Source organism: Mercenaria mercenaria, chromosome 9, assembly GCF_021730395.1.
Source record: "Mercenaria mercenaria strain notata chromosome 9, MADL_Memer_1, whole genome shotgun sequence".
Taxonomy (NCBI): domain Eukaryota; kingdom Metazoa; phylum Mollusca; class Bivalvia; order Venerida; family Veneridae; genus Mercenaria; species Mercenaria mercenaria.
The window spans coordinates 77,658,613-77,677,671 of NC_069369.1; the positions used below are offsets into that span (position 1 = coordinate 77,658,613).

The 19,059-nt window shown below is 34.4% G+C and overlaps 1 protein-coding gene across 2 annotated transcripts in view; it reads right to left on the reverse strand.

Annotated features, from left to right (window-relative positions):
- Positions 1 to 3,432: 3,432 nt before the first annotated feature.
- Positions 3,433 to 19,059, reverse strand: part of LOC123547553 (protein mono-ADP-ribosyltransferase PARP14-like) — a 68,520-nt gene continuing 52,893 nt past the window's right edge. For both annotated transcript variants that reach the window (XM_053551805.1, XM_053551804.1), the window contains 3 exons: positions 18,558 to 18,700; positions 13,645 to 13,822; positions 3,433 to 12,983 (listed from right to left, as the gene is read on the reverse strand). In XM_053551805.1, the coding sequence (XP_053407780.1) occupies positions 12,694 to 12,983; positions 13,645 to 13,822; positions 18,558 to 18,700 (611 nt within the window). In that variant the 3' untranslated portion in view covers positions 3,433 to 12,693. The remainder of the gene's footprint in view (positions 12,984 to 13,644; positions 13,823 to 18,557; positions 18,701 to 19,059) is intronic.

Here is a 19,059-nt window from a genome sequence, read left to right on the forward strand (position 1 = left end):
GTAACTTGCGGAAAGCCTGGTAGTTATCATGCTGCTCGCGCACGTCCATGCAAGACCAGGTTAAGTTCCAACTAAAATATTGATACTCAGAATATACATACTTAAGAAATACTATTGTTTTCCGATTACAAACAATTTTTAATTTAGATAAAGTATATCCTATTTCGGCCGTTATCAAAGTGTTCACAAAACAGTTAAGAAGACCTAACAGTTGCCTCTAACATTAACATCACAACTTTACATGTTCTTTTCATATGAGAGTGAAAATGGAATACTAACACCCCTATCAAGCATTCAAATAAATAAACTGCTGGACCAGACTGCATCAAACCTTACCCGCTGGAAGAACTGCGGTTGAAACGTTTTTCCTATAATTCAAATAATTTTTCAGAAATCCATCTCCTCTGAAATATTACCATGTAACTGAACAAAAACTTATGTATGTCTTCTGTTGACAAAAATTTCAGCAAAGTACTTTTATATCTCTCCAACTTGCACTATGTGCAAGCTTCTTGTGATAACCGTTTCTCGCTTCACAAAAGATGATATCTTTGTATAATCTTCAACATGGCTTCAGACAGAAACGTTCATGTAAAACCCAGCTTATCCAAATTCATGAAGATATTTATAGATCTCTGATGTCAATCTTGCAAACAGAACTTATTCTACCGGAACGCCTTGTTTAAAGTTGTGCATCTGAATTAAATAAATGACGTACTTAAAATGTAATCTTTGATGGCGAATATACAAGCAAGGTATTAGTAACATCAGGATATCCTCACGCGTCCCTGCATGGTCCCCTTCTCTTCTTGCTTTATGTCAATGACTGCCTAAATCTTTAACTTCTCAAATAATGCTGTTTGCTTCTGAAACAGACCTAGCTATTGTATTCTATCTGACTGTCGCACTCCAGGAACGTTAGGAAATATCACTTGAAACTAAGATCAAGCCAAGAAAACTTGTTACCACTACAATTCCGAGATACAAATCTAAGTATAGTTTCTCATATATATAACAAGGTCAAATTCTTCAGTCTGTTAGTTATTCTAAATACCTTGGTGTCAATCTTTCTAACAGTGACCCATCAAACATAGCTATTTGATTCCTTAGGCGACGCAATATTTTCACAGAAAAATAAAATAAACATCAGCTGATATTATAATCTATTAACAGCCCAAGTTGGATACAACTTTTCTTTTGGGGCCAATACACCCAACTACGAGGGATGCCCCATTCGCTACATTTTTTACTCTTCGACCGATTTCAATTAACTTTGAACAGTTTTCAGCCTTTTGTTCATGAATGATAGAACTATATCTTTATTTACATGGCTGAACCATGTTACATGTAACGTGGGAATCAAAGTCGTCACTTTTTTATTTTCGTTTACATTCGGAAAACCGACTTATTAGGGAAACTCGATCAGCGGTAATTAGTTCTAATAAGCGCAAATTAAAAATTTGTTTAATGCAGAGATATTGCGTATGTTTTATTAACAAAGGACAAATTCCCAGGCTTGAATCATACTAATCATGTTACCACTGTAACCATCGCATAGACGCGACAGGTTAAACTCAAGTATCACAAAATTGTACTATCTATATCGCCCTCGATTGTGTCCCCATTGTGTGACTATCGTACAACATCTCGTGAACATTCACTTCACTCGGAACTTCTATGTTGTGACTGTTGAAATTTAGTTTTCAGGAAAATGAAGTCAAATAACTATTCAGAACATCAGTAATGCCAGATTGTGTGTGACACTCAGGAATACGAAAGTCCATATCTCTTGTTACGCAAAATCTGCTATACACTTTATTGTAAACTCACGGGAAGAGGCGAGAAAACATCATCTCATGTAATATTTGTTAATAACCGGACACTATCGGCAGTCTGAACGTCAATGTGACCTTGATCTTTGATCTACTGACCCCAAAGCAATACGGGTTCACTACTTACATCAGCTGATGACAGGCCTATGAGTCTGAAAGCACTAGGTTCATGTGTTCTTTAATTCGTGATTAGAAAACCCTTTCACTCTAAAGATCACTGTGACCGAAACCTTTGACAAACTGACCTCTTAAGCTATAAAGCTATAGGTGTCTACCCCTAAGACAGCTGTATACCAGATGATTGTTCAGATATGAAGCAAACAATTTTAGTTACAATAACACTGTGACCTAGACTTATGACCCTCAAAAGAATATGGGTCATCAACTGACCACAGAAAATCTTTCTATGGATTTTCGATGGTGCTATATAGAAAAAATACAACTTAAAGTAACTAAAATAGAACATGGCATGGACATTTCTCCATTTACGCTCATGTGGTGATGAGGTTGAACGTAAAACAAGAGCTGTCACTATTAGTGACAAATGCCCCTGAAGCGGGCCCAAGAATGCTACAGTTGTCTGCGCAAAATATGCCAGAATAGTTTAGGTGTGAATTTTAAGTCGTAAGTATGACATTTGAAAGTGCCAAAAGATATGGACAGGACAAAATGCAGACATAAAATTCTGACCTAGACCTGAAAGATCAAGGTCACAGGCACTATAGACCTTTTGGCTTAGGCAAACATCTAAAAAAGTCATTTCAAAATAGTTCCATGGTTAAAAAAGATACGAAGCAGAAAAGAAATAAAATAAAAATTTAAATAATGACCTTTACCTTGACCCGAGAGACCCGGATCATGCACATAGCCTATTCTCAGGCTAAAATAGTTATTTGCATAAAACTTGATGTATTTTAAAAGACTTCTAAATCCATATACAAACAACAAAAACAAAAATAATAACTGCATGCAGAAAACCGATATGTCATATTGTGACCTTAACACTGACCCAACAGATCTGGGTTATTGACACGACACATCCTTGGGATTAGATGAACATTTGTGCAAACTTGTTTCAAAATCCCTTCATGTGTCAATAAATATGGACTCGACACGAAAAAAATCACAAAAACGGATATGTCAAATTGTGACCTTGGCCTTAACACCATTTTGTGACATTGACCTTGACCTGAGAGACCCGGGTAATAAGCGCGACACATCTTCCCAATATTGTTAATATTTGTGTAAAATTACTTTCAAATCCCCTTATGAATGTTGAAGTTACAGCCCGGAAAAGAATTAACATGGACGCACGCATACACATACGCACAAACAGACAGTGCGATTTTAATATGCCCACCTTCAGGGGCATAAAAATCGAATTAATTTTAACAAATCACAATCAATACAATACAAAGACTAGACGTCAAAATCATAATCGTGATTTCATGTCTTCTCCTACTGGCAATTTTGGAATTCCGGATCGTTAGAAACGAGCGAGGGAGGGTTCGTAGTCAGCACTGCTTATGAAGAAATTGATTATTCAGATAAACACAATAGAAATTTGTTTGTAACAAATTTAATCAATAGAAAAACAATAAATATTCTCACTTTTAATAAATTTCTATAGATGTGTTAACAAAATCGTGTCACAAAATAAACTACTCTGTCAAAGTAAGTAGAACATCTAACCATAACAATATATTTATGAAATTCTACATTTGCCTAAGACATCATCTTTGGTATAAATTATAGTAAAATCAATTCAATCAAATAAAGAACTTGTCAGTATTCACATATGTAGGTCTAAAACCGAGAAATTCTAGTTTTTCTAAGCAATTGATTATACATGTAATGCAATAGAGAAAAGTGAAAACTCTCCGGCTTAAATTTGTACAGGGATTGATGTTGTAGTAGTCGCGGTTATGTCTTATTGAAGCTGCATGCCTCCAGATTTATGTCAGAGCTTTCTTAATTTAGAAAGGGATTTCCATAATGATTGCAATAGAATAAAATTTTAATGTGATTCTTAGCATTTTAGTAAGTTTTATCAACATTAACACTCGTAGTTTTAAAAACGTAGTTCGTTTGCCCAAAAATATCGTATGGGTGATCCCCGACAGATCTTTGTTAAGTGACTATACACGTTGTTCGATATGTTTATTTTAAAACTGCAACAAATGAGAATTAATTCTGCAATTACTTCGGGAAATATTGACTTTATATGCACGTCTTCTCATTTCCATCTGTTATAAGGGCAAATGTGTTTATATATTCCTTTCAGTGCTTTAAAAAAAGTTACAAAACGGAGAGAATTGTAAACTATTCCAGAAACATGTACTTAATCTCACTGATACATATATGCGTGTATAATCTAAAATTTATAGATATATCTTCAGTACTTGATTATTTTGTGGTGGACATCGACAAGGAATAAGTACAAAAGGGAAGATAATTTGAAAGTACTGGAGTATTTTGCGACGGATAACGACAAGGAATAAATCTAAAGTACAAAAATGAAGATAATTTGAATGTATTTGCATGAGTATTAAGTTGAAATGGACAACGACAAGGAATAAAAGTATAAAAGGAAAATAATTTGAAAGTACTGGAGATTTTGCGGTGGACAGCGACAATGAATGAAAATATAAAAGAGGAAGATCATTTGAAATTATTGAAAAATATTCACTTAGACAAACGGTTCCTGTGCACTTAAATCCATCTTATTCATAGATGTCTATATTTTATGTATCTTTGAAATATAATCAATCCTTTTGGAGTTCTAATACTCCGGGCAAGGAACAAAAAGCACAAAAAGGGAGATAATTTGAAAAACCTTCAGAATAGAGTGATTGTTCTTGTTTCATCGCATTTGTACTAATCTGCAGGTACAGTTACAGTTCAAGTTACATTGAAATTTCTTGATTATTATTACAGTCATGCTCCGGAAAAAAAAAGAAACAAAAAGGGAAACTGTTTCATAAATGTTGGACATTTATGTTGAGTTATAGTTATTGTGCACATTATTCCCTCACATTAATATCTTTCTAAATAACAGTTTCAATGGAATCTCTTCAGTAAATTTAAATAAAATATACATTGTAAGTACAAAAAGGGTGGAGCGGGTTGGGGGGGGGGGGTCATCATGACAGTGTTACGGTCCTTGTGCATTGTACATTATCTCAATGATACATGTTTCACTTAAATATTTCCAGTACTTTTGAACTTGTGCTCCGGACAAGAAACACCTGGATGATACATCCAACAAAAGCTTGTTTAAAAAGGTTATGACGATAATAAATAATACTCATGAAATCTTTTGATCACTACTCGTTGTATTTTTATGTATAATATGGGAGATAATTCTGTATTGAATAAAAAAAAGTTATGGTAAGTTACTTCGAATTTCCTTCATTGGATTTTAAGCCATAAATATCAAAAAAGGTAAAAAACAAAATGAGTAAAACAAGAGCAATTACTTTATATATTCAAGACAAGACTTATGATTCTTCTGCTCTATGTAAAGGCACATTAATTTCCCTCCTTTTGAGTTAAAGTTACTGCATTAAATGTAAAAAAAAAAACGAAAAAAAGCATACAGAGGTAACACAATGATAGCTCGCAGGTCAATTTTCAGCTAATTAATCATTTGTGTTTATTTTACCTGTTATTGATTTTGGTAGAACATTCTGATAATTCTTACAAATAATATTCATTTCGTTTACATGTGTAGGTCATTGTTGGTATTTACTACTCTAGCAAATTTCGTAACATCTGAATGTTTTATCTATTAAGTTTTGGCCTAAATGACTTTGTTTACTCTTATAACCGGTCAGATATTGCGAGGTTCTGAACAGAAATTGATTTAATTAGCCTTAATTATTTTGTTATTGTTTTCGTTGAAACTTTCCTTAATTGATTCCTTTATTTACCTGGTGAGTTTACTGTTGCTTTTCTTTACAATTTTAGCAAAATGAATCACAGTCGAATGTTTTGTCTATTAGGTTTGACCCTAATTATTTTGTTTCTTTCGGTACCAGTCATTTATTTACAAAAATGCCCAGTGATGATTGATTCTACATCTGTTGTTTACGGTTATTTGAGTACATAGTGGACGTTTTGATTGACATGTTTTTATACTTGTAAACATGTTATTGCGATGCAGTTTGTGAAAAAGATATAAATACTCGGGGAAAATGCTTAGTAAAAGGGTGAGTTAAGAGGAGAGATGGAACCAGGAGAGGATAAAATTGGAGAATTAGAAATGTTTTACAAAAAATGGAATCGGATAATTGAACAATGCAGTTCGGCTTAGAGAGCGGGCTAAGGAATATGGAAGATTTAGAAATGGTTGTTAGGTTATAGAACGTTTTGGCTTAGAAGTATAAATAGTTAAATGTTTGGCGTGGGAAAAAACTGAGATATGGAGGAGATTGGTTGTTTGTGATTTTATAAAAGAGTGTGAATTTGTGTTTTTCTCTTCTTTGTTTGAGAGATTCAAAGCAGGTTTCCCTATAAAGATTATCGATAGAAACTAGTTTGGATGTCCCGCAGATAATTCTACACGCATCATGTTGTATTTTTGCTAACTCTTCTTGATCATGGAGAGAAAGATTGTCCCAAACGACGTCAGAATACTCTAGGAGAGGTCGAATGAAAGATGTATAGATAGTTTCTAATGATTTTCTGTCAAGAGTTAATTTGAGTGTGCGCATAATACTGATACGTTGCCATGCTTTTGTTTTGATTGTCTCGATGTGCTCATGCCAAGTTCCATCGTGAGAAAATGTGACTCCTAGATGCTTGTTAGAGTTTACTTCTGCTACAACTGTGCCATTCATTGAGAGAGGAGGGTGATATGGTTTGTTGTGTTTTCGAGAAATGAGCAAAGAAGTTGTTTTATTTGGATTGAAATCGACTAGCCATTTTTCGGCCAAGTTTTTGATAGTATTGAGATCTGTGTTGAGAGTAATTGCTGAGTGAATAGGATCATCAACAGTTATGTAGAGGCATGTGTCATCAGCAAAGAGACGAATAGTAGAACCGATGTCTGTAACGATATCGTTGATATAGAGAATAAAAAGAAGAGGACCAAGGATGGAACCTTGTGAAATACTAGCAGATATAAGTACAGTTTCAGAAGAGGAACCACAAAGAACGACCCTTTGCCTTCTACCAGATAGATAGTCCTTGAACAATAGAAGAAGCTGCCCTGAAATTCCTTTTGATTCCAGTTTATGAAGGAGACCACGATGCCAAACTCGGTCGAATGCTTTAGAAATGTCCCAGAATACAGCCCTGACTTCTTTGCCCTCGTCTAGGGCTTGACAGAAAGAGTTGTAGATAGAAACAAGTTGATTGGAAGTTGAGTCGTCGTTGGGAACAAAGCCTGACTGAAGTGAAGAGATAATATTGTTGGACATGAAGAAGTTGTATGTGTGCGTATGAATGATTTTTTCAAGAGTTTTACTGATAGTGCTTAGTAGTGATATAGATCTGTAATTTGAGACTGTATGTGGATCGTTTTTCTTATGAATAGCGCGGACATTTGCTAATTTCCAAAGAGATGGTACCTTGCCTATATGAAGAGATCTGTTGAAAAGAGAGCATAGAGCCCTTGCTATTTCGTGTGAGAGTTCTTTGAGTATTCTACTGTTTATGTTGTCTGGACCTGATGCTTTGCCTGTATTAAGTGATTAAGTGTAATCTCTACTTCGTATTCTGTGATTTGAATGTTAGTGAGGGCATTTGCATCTGGGTTTACTTGTAGTGGTGGAACTATTTTATTTTGATCGTGGAGTTGTGTTTGGGTTTGAAAGAAATTGTTCCGAAGGTTGGCTTTATCTGTGTTGTCTGTGACTATGTTTCCATTATCATGTAATGTATCGATGCTTGATTTGTTAGTGGGTGCTATGAATTGTTTAAGTATTCTCTAATAGTCTGTTGTTTTAAGATCTGGCTGTTTTAGTTTATCTGAAATCTTTAGGGATAAGTGGTGTTTGGCTTGTCTGAGCATGTCAGTTGTTTTGTTTCTAAGCGGTTTGTATGCTTGCCAGTGTCGAGGGTTTTGTGATATTTTGGCTTTGTCATATGCACGTTTTTGTTTTCTGATATATTTGCGTATGTCGTTGTGGATCATGAGTGGTTCTGATTGTCGTATTTTAACAATTTTGTTTGGAATGTATTTGTTAGACATAGACAGTATTTGGTTGGTAATATTGCTTGTGTATGTGTCTATATCATGATCAAAGAGCGACTGCCAATCAAATATTGAAGCTTCTTGATGTAGACCTTCATAGTCCCCTTGATCAAATTTCCAGACTCTCCGTTTAAACGTCGCCGGTTTTGGCTGTGCAACATCAATACAGCAGAAGATAGGACAGTGAAATCTGATATTTTGGTCAAGAAAGGGTTCGCCGACCCAAGTAAGAACTAGAGGAGACGAGTTAGGTGGTAGAAGGTACCAAATAGAATTTTTCTGTGTTTAATGTGAATCTCTAGCCAAATGCATTTAATGCCGTCTACTTCTAAGTCAGTGCGCCTAATTGCGGGAAATGAACCTCTGACGTACACGATTACACCTCCGTGATTATCGCCATTACGATCCTTCCGGAATGGTGGTGCAAAGTTTTCAAATATGAGAGAAGAAGATTCGATCTGATCACTTAGCCAAGTTTCAAAAAAAGAAAGAAGTGTTGAAGTTCAGCCTGGAGAATATCTCTTTTATGAAAGAAGCTTTGTACGTTATAATGGACAAATGACAGTGAGTTTTGGAAATCTACGAAAATGTAAGAATCTGAAAGAGAGTTATTAGTGGAAGATGACGTGGCTGTATTGGGTCCGGGGTTTTGATGAATGTCACCACTCTCAGAAGAAGCATTGACAACCAAATAATAAGTTCAAAGGTTTTGAAACATGCTAGACCTTTAAATGACATTTGAAAAGAAACAAAAATACCAACCTTCATCCTGTAAGATTGTAAGTCTGTACCCATCAGGTGATGCCAGGAGAAAATTCGTGTTTGGGTAAGTTGTTCCAGTTGCACAAGTGACCATAAGAAGACAGAGGAAGTAATCGTAGAATGTGCAGGAAGAATAAGAGTTGTAAGACTGGAAGAGTCCGACATATTGTTTCGAATTGCGACCTCCACGCGTTGGAACGGCATTATCATATACGTTTTCTTTGGACATTCACAGTAAAAACAAGTGTGAGTATTAAACAGATTTGTCTTTGTTTGAAAGTGTTTGCGATAAAAGAATTGTTTTACATGTTGACATGCGGTTGCTGGACAACGGAATCTATGCAATATAGCTAGGTGACAATCACCTTAATTATGTATTCGATATTTGTATTTCAAAATGACTACGAAATTAATAAATGATAATTTATAAAATAAGTCTATATTGAGAAGTATAGTATTTTGTACCAAATTAATTTTGAAAATTACTATGAATCGAATCAATGAATGGATTGTTATAGTATCTATACAACCGTGACAGATCAATCGATTCATTGGTTGAATGATTGTGTTATTATGTAGTCCATCGCGTGTTTCATTCACTTATTTAAATACACGGGTGTGACATTTATGAATGAATACGTTTTGAAACGTACGATGTGTACTATATTATGTTATAATGGACATAAATAGCAAAGAATATTGATGTTTTAGCATCTGTATTTTCATAAATACAATCGTTGGAATTTATGCGTCGTAATTATTATAGTTTGGAGTGTTCTATAAATTATGTGATGGTTGGAGAACGTGTTTTGTAACAGTAAGTTATTGAAATGTATTCCATGGAATGAGTGAGCATATACAATAAAAGGAATAAGAGGAGAGATGTTACTAAATGGGAACTAAAAGTCATGTGATTAACAGTGATTATATTTTGATTGTGAGGAGAACGTGTTTTGAAACAGTCAGTTATTGAAATGTATTCCATGGAATGAGTGAGCATATAAAATAAAAGGAATAAGAGGAGAGATGTTTCTAAATGAGAACTAAAATCCATGTGATTATCAGTGATTATATTTTGATTGTGAAGCAGAATATTACAGAATTATAACAACTCTATATTTGAAAATGCAGATAGATATTGTACCATAGATATTCATGTTTCATGTTTGTGATTCAATTTTATATAGTACAAATATAAAAAAAAACCCATTCGGGTATAGTTTTATGTCCTAAAGTGTATTTTGAACTTTAAGACAACCTTACTTCATGGAATTGGGGACTGTGTAAGGAGGTTTTCATAGTGATGTGAGGGTTTTTTGTCAGGGATTGAGATAATTGAGTATATTAACTCTTAACTTGGTCTACTTTCATAATTTGGAGGCTGCAGTTTTTAAATAAGCTTAGAGTTGATAAATAGGCATAAAAAATATACTTCATACAATGATTTGACAAGTCAAAATGGAATATACAGAAATATGAGTTGATTACATTTTAAATGTTTGTGCTCAGACGATTTTTTTAGATATACAATCATTTTATTACAATGATAATTCAGGTATATAATATAAATGAAAACATACAGGAACATGAATTTAGTAAACTGGAAGGAATCTGTTCAAAATTGAATGAAAATATCATGACTGTTCTCAGAATATATATAGATATATTCACAAATGGCATTTAGGCATGTATCATCATCATCTTCATTGTTTAAAATCATGAATAAAACATCTGTAGCACACACAAACCAACATGCTATAATTATGGCTGTCAATAACATATTTTTCAACACAGACATTACATTATAATATTCATAATTTGAACATTTAAATACATTCGATTATATCTAACATCAAGGTCAACAAAGTTATATAGTATATTGATATAGATAACTTGGTATAATCATCATGTCTGTGAGCAGTGATGCAAATATGATCCTATTATATTCAACACATATTAACAGGTGCATCAAGTAAATATCAATATTATATTGCCATGAGCTATACAAGTGTCATATGATATGTGTTTCCATGTTTTTGTTTCATTTCAAAATGATTTCTCATCTGTCATTTTCTTTTCCAGAATGATGATTCAGATTTATAAATAAAGACAAAACATAAATATAGCAATATAGATAAGGAACAAAACTGTTCAGAAGGAATATAACATGTCATAACTGCACTTAGAAACAATCATCATCACCTTCAATTATCATCATCATGTGAAACGTTTTCTAGTGTATATATTCTAGTACGACTTTTCAGCATTTTTAAGAAGCATGAAGAAAACGTGTGAAACACAAATGCAAGTCTGTCATAAAAGTATTAACATAAGCATCACTTTATCATATTTATAGCTTGAACATTCAAATAACTGCCATCAGCAGTCGTATTGTAATGACTTGATATTTTACCATGTATATTCACCCTTGTTATAACCTAATCATGCAATATAAGCATAAATGCAACTGAAATTCATGGTCATTTAATACTAATAATACACATTTTTACCAAAACAAGTCAGCACTGAGGTTAATACTGCCATCAACAGTCATATATATACTTGATATTATTAGCATGTATATTTAAACTGCCATCAACAGTCATATTATAATGAATTGATACTTCTGAAACTTGCAATCTATATTGGTTCAAAGTCAATTCATACTTGTCCATATTATGGAATGTCAACATTTTGTTCATGACTCGGACAAAGAAACAATACCGCAAACATCGACCTAAATGTCAGATTACATTCAGGAGGACAATATGCCACATTATCAATAGAATGACATAGTAGAGACGGCACTTAACGTTTTCAATGACTACAATACAAAGCAGAAGCATATAGTGCACGATAGCAAGATTTAACATAGCAACGTTCGGTAAATGTGTGGTATTTTGACAGCGACACCGACTTCATTGTTTGGCGGATTTGCTAAAGAAAGGCGCTTGGCATTCTTCTTATGACACAACAAGGTAACGTCAGCATTCCTTTAACAGAAGTTTAAGTGACTGCTGTTCTGCAAGGTCAATGCGATTTCGAACGTAGCGATCGGTTTGTAAATTATGAACATGGTAAACACATGGCGCGTGCCATAAAATGAAGACGGCTTTGGTGGGATAATCAGATAAAATTGACGTTTTTATATCGCTGTGAGTTTTCTCATGCATTTTGAACCCTTACTATTCTTGTTATAAACTAATCTTAAAAACTGCCCATAGATTCGATGTCGTAAAGTCATAAATTCTACGTTTTGTATTTTGAATGGTGCTTTCTTTGCTATGATCAGACCAAACAAGTCAATTATCGGGAGTAATATATACCATTTCGCACTTTGAATTAATTTGTTTGAAAATCACAGACGACGTTCAGTTCTTTTTGTATGAATCATAACCAAAATATGTTTAAGTAGACTACATTTTGGATATAAAATACTTTGTCCAGATATGTAAATGGTCCAAGAAGAGATATCGCTCACAGGCATAACTTTTCCAAATAAAACAAAATATTTTGGATTAAATATTGCAATTCCGTATAAAAAATGAAGTAATGAAGCTAAATCATTATAGTGTTGAGGTATTCCATCAAGAAGTTTTCAAAAGAAAGAAATATCAAATGTAATTTGACTTTAGGTACAATCCTTTAACATACGTCCTTTTAAACACACAATAAATAACAGTATCATAAAACATTCACAAATAACAGCAGAAAAAGTATTAAGAGTCACTGGTACATCAACAATTTTTCACACTTATGTAATATTCTTATATCTATCCTATGAAGCAATAGAGCAGCTTGTTCATACTGCAAATCATTTACTTATAGACCTCTTTTTATTCTATGGCTAGGAAAATATATCCTTTTTACTCCTTAATACACATACATTTGATTTAAATATTAAGGGGAAAATGTGACCAAATATTCAGGATAAGCCTGGGTATCGTTGAAGACGATGTACATCCCTGGTGTATTCACATTATCAACGACAGAGTCATAAATGGCGTTATTTCCACCTGACGGTTTTGCAGGTGGTACCCTCATTCCACTTTGACCTGTCGTATATTCGCCTGTCAGTACACGACAGTAGTACATTCGTTTCATTCCACTACTGTCTGGCCTTGAGTAGGTATCACCGCAGGAATAGGCAGCTTGAACAGCAAAATATACTCCATTTCCAAGTGCAGTCGCTGTTGACAAAATTTTTAAGTAAAAGTATGAGTAAATTATCAAATATTTGTGGGGGTAATTTTCGTGGATTTTTGTGGTTGCGCCAACCCACGAAATTAATTCCCAACGAACATAGAAAATACCTATTTATTTCATCCTTAAAATTTGAAATCCACAAATTTAAATCACCAAGGAATAGCCGTTCTGACAAAAACCATGAATTTTCACCACCACGAAATTAACTGATTTCACAGTAGATAAATAGAAATTTTAAAGACATATTACGCAGTGTTTGAAAGTGTTGATTTGCTACATTTTTATGTTTTAAGTCATATCGACACGATTACAATATGTGCGTATCATAAACGTGAAAATGTAGTGAGCAATAAACAAAAATCATACGATGTCAACGACCTTTATTTCCTCGAAATATCTAATAGACCAGTTGTAATTTGGAATTTCTTAGAGATTATTGAACGTTGAATGTTCAAACAACCACAATTGTTAGACGATCTGGTTATTTAAAAGCTTTTAAAAAGATGAAAACACGCTCGTTTGCACCACACAAAGGAAAACTACAGTCATAATTCAATAAAACATTATCTTAACAATTTTATGGACGTACTTAAAATGCCGGAGGTGAGACATTTATATATTGATAAAGACGTAATTTGTTTTTACCATTTTTGCCACAATAGCTCCTGTTAAATCCATGAGCATTAATACTATCTACTGCATCTTCTGCTGTACCATGCCATAGAAAATTCTCATTTTGCGTGTTTGGCGGATTTTGACCTTCCAATTGCTTCTTCTTAGTATGGTATTGATTCCATAATGTTTTATTCTGAACTCGATGAATCTGAAAAAGCAGTCAGAAAATATTGAATAAACTGTACAAGGTCACTTGATAATACTTCCAATTTAGAAGAGTCTGATGTATTCGAACCGCAAAATACAGAAACGACATGATGTATCATTTAATCAAGTAACTACTTTGGAAACTGCACGATAACACTTGCCTGACAGATTTTTGTTACCACATCAATGATCCGATAACAAAATTGGCCCCGCCCATATTGACGAACTAGTTTTTATACCATTTTCCATTCCAAATTCAATTCAACTTTTGTCTAATCAGAGTCTACAATCTAAACTTGTAATTTCTTCAACTCTGTCTGCCTCCATCTTTATCGAAATGATAATGTTGCTTACTTACTTAAAATAAATGCTTAACCGAACTTTGCGTGAAATATGTAAATAAGTAAAAATTGCTTAAATTCAGCGAAAGTATCAATGATTAATCATGTCCTCAAGAAAAACAAGGAGCTACGTTCAATAAACGCTTGATGCCCCCGGTGGCATCCTTGTCGATACAAAGCAACCTAAGTCCAATACGAAGTCAAGTTCAAGGCCAAGGTCAAACTGAGGTCAGGTGATGTCTGAAGATGAGGAATGGCCACAGGTTACATCTGCATTAGTATCAAGTCATTCTAGTTAGGGGTATTGATGCTAGACGAAACGGTCCCATTTGGTTAACCTCGTACGGACGGACGAACGGACGAACGAACGAACGGACAGGACAATCACTATATGCCTCCCGCATCAGTAGATGCCGGGGGCATAAAAATGCTATGATGTATAAACAATTTTAAGGTTGACCGAATATTCGAATACCAAAAATGCAATTCGTTGCCATCCCTTATTTTAATGATTGGGCATAACGTCACAACGCCAAAGGCATAGCAAGGGGCATGACGTGAAGTGGTTGCACACTTGGTTTAAGCGAGCGAAACGGTTGCAAACTTACAAAATGGCGGATATTTTCTGAAATCATCGCGTGTTCGCTTGTGTTTTTATCAGGTAAGTGGGTTTCTATGGTATTTTGAACTCTACGAGTATGTGCATGCACCAGTTCTATGTCTACGTAACACTCGGTTTTGCGTTTCAGCGTCGTAGATTTCGAATTCTCAAAGTTATTGAAGTTATAAAATGGTCATGCCCATGTTTTGATATTTGAAGGGCGTCTTTTTTTTGCTTTTTTTACATTCTAATGATCAAACTAGCCTGTTTTGGGGCCCTTAAACAAGACAAAACAACTAGTTGTGAAGAATTCTATAAACGTTTGGTTCTGCATGTTTTAGAGATAGTGCTATACCCAAATAAATCTTGTTCAAGCTCTTTTTTGTTGCAAACTTGTACTTCAAGCAATTTTTTTGCAAATATTTTCTGAAAAAATTGTCTCGGAGAATGTTTATTGTGCATTCGTGGTACATTTTTTCCTGTTTAGGGTCGTACATTTTTACAGCATCAAACGGCCCTTTGATATTTTAATATAACTGTTGATATAAAAAAAACCTTATCATGTTTTCATGAAACCTGGTAGGATTAGAGTTAGTGTTCCTACATAATTTTAACACATTCCCTGTTTATAGATTCAGCTGTCTAGATTGCAAGGAGAAATAAAACTAAACTTTCGGAAACATTGTCTCGGTACATTTTGTCTTCTGGATCTTGTCCAGCTATACGCACTATACAGACAACGACTTTAACATGCAATTGTTTTATTTCAGATCTTTTCAGCTATGAACACCAGACGCTATTATGACCCAAGAGCATGAACATGAATCTTTATTAGTTGAACAAACTACGCTAACACGTATATCAGAAACAACCGTTAGGTAAGTGTTACTGGTATCAAAAACAATTTATAAAATTTTGTAAGCCTATTCTTATTTTCTATTCCTATTCTGAACCAACAAATTTAGCAACCTAAAGTCAGATACATTTTTTGCGTAATATTATAGTATACACAAGCAATATCGGTCACCAACCAGTAATGAAAAGTAAATTAATTGCAGTGTAGTGCCATAATACAGAAGACGTATAAGTATTGCTACAGAAATTAATGGCAAGGACAAACATTGAAATGCCGTTTACTTGCAAAATTTATTTTAATTGTTAGAAACAAAACAAAAGCGTCAAGTGCAACGATGTATAATGTTTTATGTTCAGTTCTTTATATTATATTAATTTTGTATTACATTGCAATATATTACACAAATTACCAGTGTTACTTTTTTATTGCAGAGATCACGAGTTTAACCGAAGGAAAGGAAGCGTACCAAAGAATGGAACATTAAGAAAGTTGAATGATATACCAAGAGGTGTTCAACCAGTCAGGTCACATTACAAAGTTGACGAGTCCACTAAGACTATATTTTGAGCGAACTTACAAAGTAAAATACAGGGCAACAGTTACGCTGTATTCAGTGGATTGAAGTTGATAAACTATAACAAGAAAATGTTCGGTTGCGATTAAATCCGTCTTCTTTGAAAATGAACAAACATATAGTGTTTTCTGTTGATTGCCACCACAAGTTTAGATGCCAACTCTACTGTTTTCAATTTTGCCTTAATAAAGTTGCTTGTGTCCAAGATTACATCTTTTCGGATACCAGTTAAGCTATCCAATCAGCAACAATGAAACAAAACACGTGATAAAATATGGGTACTTCGCTACCATCCTTTAAAACACTTCGGTTTTGCCTTTTCCGAAGTTGCATGTGGTACTTCTTCTTTCTGTTTAAAACCATTCCATTATCCAATCAGAAACTTTAAACGACAAAATTAAGCACGTGATAAAATGATGGGAACTACAATCATGTTTCTGCAGATGTTACACTGTAACTTAAGATGAGTTAAACATTTATCTCAGTTTTACTCTCATTGTGCAGCGTCCATGTGTTTTAGTGTTGGTATCGATTTATTCATTGTTTCGATACACAGTACGTATGTGTTATAAGATATTCAAAGACGACGATTTATGTTTCAGAAACAAAATATGAACTATGCCGCATGTCCGTAAAGGGGTATTTCACATGTATCTTATCACCAACGCTAAATAGCCTTGTTTCGTGCCCATATCATGATCATGTAATATCGATACAAGATTGCGCAGGTGGATAAACAACAACTATAACTTCTAATGAGTTCAAAACGTTTTACATCATAATCATATCCTAAGACTGGGATATATTTCTGTACACTTATCAACGAAAACTTAACGTATGCATTTATGTCATTATGTTATTACATCACTGTAGTATAATAATGTGTCTTTTTTTCTATCAAAACTACATGTACTAATATTTTACGAAAAACACAACAACTGTATTTTAAACGAATTAAGTTTATTTATTCCAAATGTTTCAGATATAAGTGTACAAATATTTGGAGAAAAAACCAACAGTTTTTATGAACAAATCATTGTATCCTGGTAGTTTGTTGTTTCATGTGACGACAAATGACGTTGAAGTCCAACCCGTGAACGGAATTTCTTTTCGCAAGTACCACATTCCAGTGGAGAATTCCCATTGCTGTCTCATTCTTGCATTTTGGCCTGAAAAATAAATTGAACAAGGAAATACAATACTGTAGATTTCAGATCTATTAAAATTAAAACATAAGTTTGCTATACATTAGTTTGATTACAATATTTCTTTTATATAAAAAAATAACAATTTTTCTGTCAACTATAAATGCAGGGTCAATGGAGATTGGAACTTAGAATTTGGACTAAGAATTGAGTCGAGAACTCGTCGGATTGCACGGTTTGCATTAAGTAATTTCCTTGGGCAAGATACACACAAGGCTAATGCACACCATAGCAAAACATCGACCATATTATTTCACTGATCTTCCAAAATCACAAAAAGCTAAAAATAAGTCTCTGTTTTGTGCCCAAACGTCATTATACGTGATTAGAAATAGAATTATGAAATTCCGCACTGTCTGCTGCAACTTTGAGAAATTTCATGATTTGCCTCTTCAACCAGTTGCACAATAAACATTTTCCGAGAGTTGGACACTATTTTCCAGAAAAAGTTTGCGTCAGAAATTGCTTGAAGTACAAGTTTGCAACAAAAAACAGCTTGAACAAGATTGATTTGAGTATCACTATCCCTAAAACATCCAGAACCAAACGTTTATAGAATTCTTCACAATTAATTGTTTTGTCTCATTTAAGAGTCCCAAAACAGGGTAGTTTGATCATTAGAATGTAAAAAACGGCAAGAAACGACGCCCTTCAAATATCAAAATATGGACATGACCATTTTATAATTTCAATAACTTCGAGAATTCGAAATCTACGACGCTGAAACGCAAAACCGAGTGTGGCGTAGACATAGAACTGATGCATGCACATATCCATAGAGTTCAAAATACTATAAAAACCTACTTACCTGATAAAAAAACAAGCGAACACGCGATGATTTCAGAAAATATCCGCCATTTTGTAAGTTTGCAACCGTTTCGCTCGCTTGAACCAAATGTGCAACCACTTCACGTCCTGCCCCTTGCATATGTCACATGACTTTTCATTTTTGTTGGTGCAGGAGGATTACAGGTGCCCCTCCAAGCTATATTCCAGGTATGAGCGGATACCTGGATAGAACTGCTGACCTTCCGTAAGCCATAAATGACTTCCTCGAAAGAATTCCATACCAAAAGCGAGCTTTCGAGCCTATGGCGGTGAGGGTACCTACCCCTACGAATAACTTTACATCCTTTAATTATTAAAGGGTAATATTGACCTGACTGATTTGTCTTTGAATACCAGCGGTTGCCTGGAACTTCTGATAAATATCTTGGTATTCGGGATCTGTGTTTGCTAAGTTCACCACATTAAGGTTTCCTTTAAATTCTCCCCAAGACGCGGGCGTATCACTTGCCCCTTCTGTAAACAAATAAATTGTGTAAGTAAGAAAACACAAGTAAATACACGCGTGTGCAATATATCAAAGCTAAAGTATTTCCATTTACAATTTAAGCAAATACATGTGTACTACACATGTACAGCTTGCCCACTTAGCTCAACAGGGAAAGCGTTGGTCTACGGATAGCGGGGTCGTGATTTTGATTCTCGGGCGAGGCGTATGTTCTCCGTGACGATTTGATGAAAGACATTGTGTCTGAAATCATTCGTCCTCGACCTCCGATTCATGTGGGGAAGTTGGCAGTTACTTGCGGAGAACAGGTTTGTACTGGTACACAATCCAGGAACACTGGTTAGGTTAACTGCCCGCCGTTACATAA